The 841-nt window shown below is 75.7% G+C and overlaps 1 protein-coding gene across 1 annotated transcript; it reads right to left on the bottom strand.

Moving 5' to 3' along the window:
- Positions 1–9: 9 nt before the first annotated feature.
- On the bottom strand, positions 10–840 carry ZNF628 (zinc finger protein 628; the record flags this gene model as incomplete). The annotated part of the gene is made up of 1 exon (XM_012733561.1): positions 10–840. A coding segment is annotated over one exon (831 nt), but the record flags the coding sequence as incomplete, so codon positions are not given.
- Between the last annotated feature and the right edge of the window lies 1 nt (position 841).

The raw sequence follows: 841 nt of genomic DNA, 5'->3' as shown, positions 1-841 counted from the left end.
CTGCCCGGGCGGGCCGGGGGCGGGCGGCTCGGCCAGCACCGGGGGGAGGGCCTCCACCTCCTGCACGCAGAGCTGCGTCTGCTCCCCGTCGGCGCCGCTCAGCACCAGCACGCTCTGCAGGCCCTCGTCCGTCTGCAGCGTCTCGAAGAGCACATCCGGGACCACGCCCGCGCCGGCCTCGCCGTCCCCCGCCTCCCCGGGGCCGGAGCCCGCCAGCAGCTCCTCCGCCGCCCCACTCTGCACCACCAGCAGGTTGGGGGCCTCGGCGGCCACCGTTCCCCCGCTGGCACTGGGAAGCTGGCCCGCCACAGGCTGCAGCTGGACCGCGGTCACCTCCGGCGCCGGCTGCAGCTGGACCGCGGTCACCTCCGGGGCCGGCTGCAGCTGGACCGTGGTCACTTCCGGGGCTGGCCGGAGGGGCTGAAGCTGGACCCCACTCACGTCCTGCGGCCCTGCCTCTGCTCCCCCCACATTCTGCAGAACGATGAGGCTCTGTCCGCCCCCGCTGGCCGATGCGTTGACCCCTCCCTGCACCCCCAGCCCCCCAGGGCCTGGCAGCCAGACCACTCCAGCCCCTGGACCAGCTTTACCCGCAGACCGCGGGCCCGACCTGGCCCGGCCTCCCCCAGCCCCCGCGCTGGAGGAGGGGAGCAGGATCAGCTTGGTGGGGGCAGGGGGCGGCGTCGGGGGCTGGACGCTGCTGGGGATGAGCTGGAGGCCCTGCGCCGTCTGCACCAGGAGAAACGTCTGGGAGTTGGGGATGGCCTGGCCGGCCGGGGGGGCCTGGGCCGCGCCGCCGGCCACCTCGAGGGAGAGCGTGGCCTGGAGGTGGGGGAGGACG

The sequence above is a fragment of the Condylura cristata genome, unplaced genomic scaffold (assembly GCF_000260355.1).
Source record: "Condylura cristata isolate star-nosed mole 26May11 unplaced genomic scaffold, ConCri1.0 scaffold00041, whole genome shotgun sequence".
NCBI lineage: Eukaryota > Metazoa > Chordata > Mammalia > Eulipotyphla > Talpidae > Condylura > Condylura cristata.
Note: the sequence above shows the minus strand (reverse complement) of the source record. Positions and strands in the feature narration are given on the sequence as shown.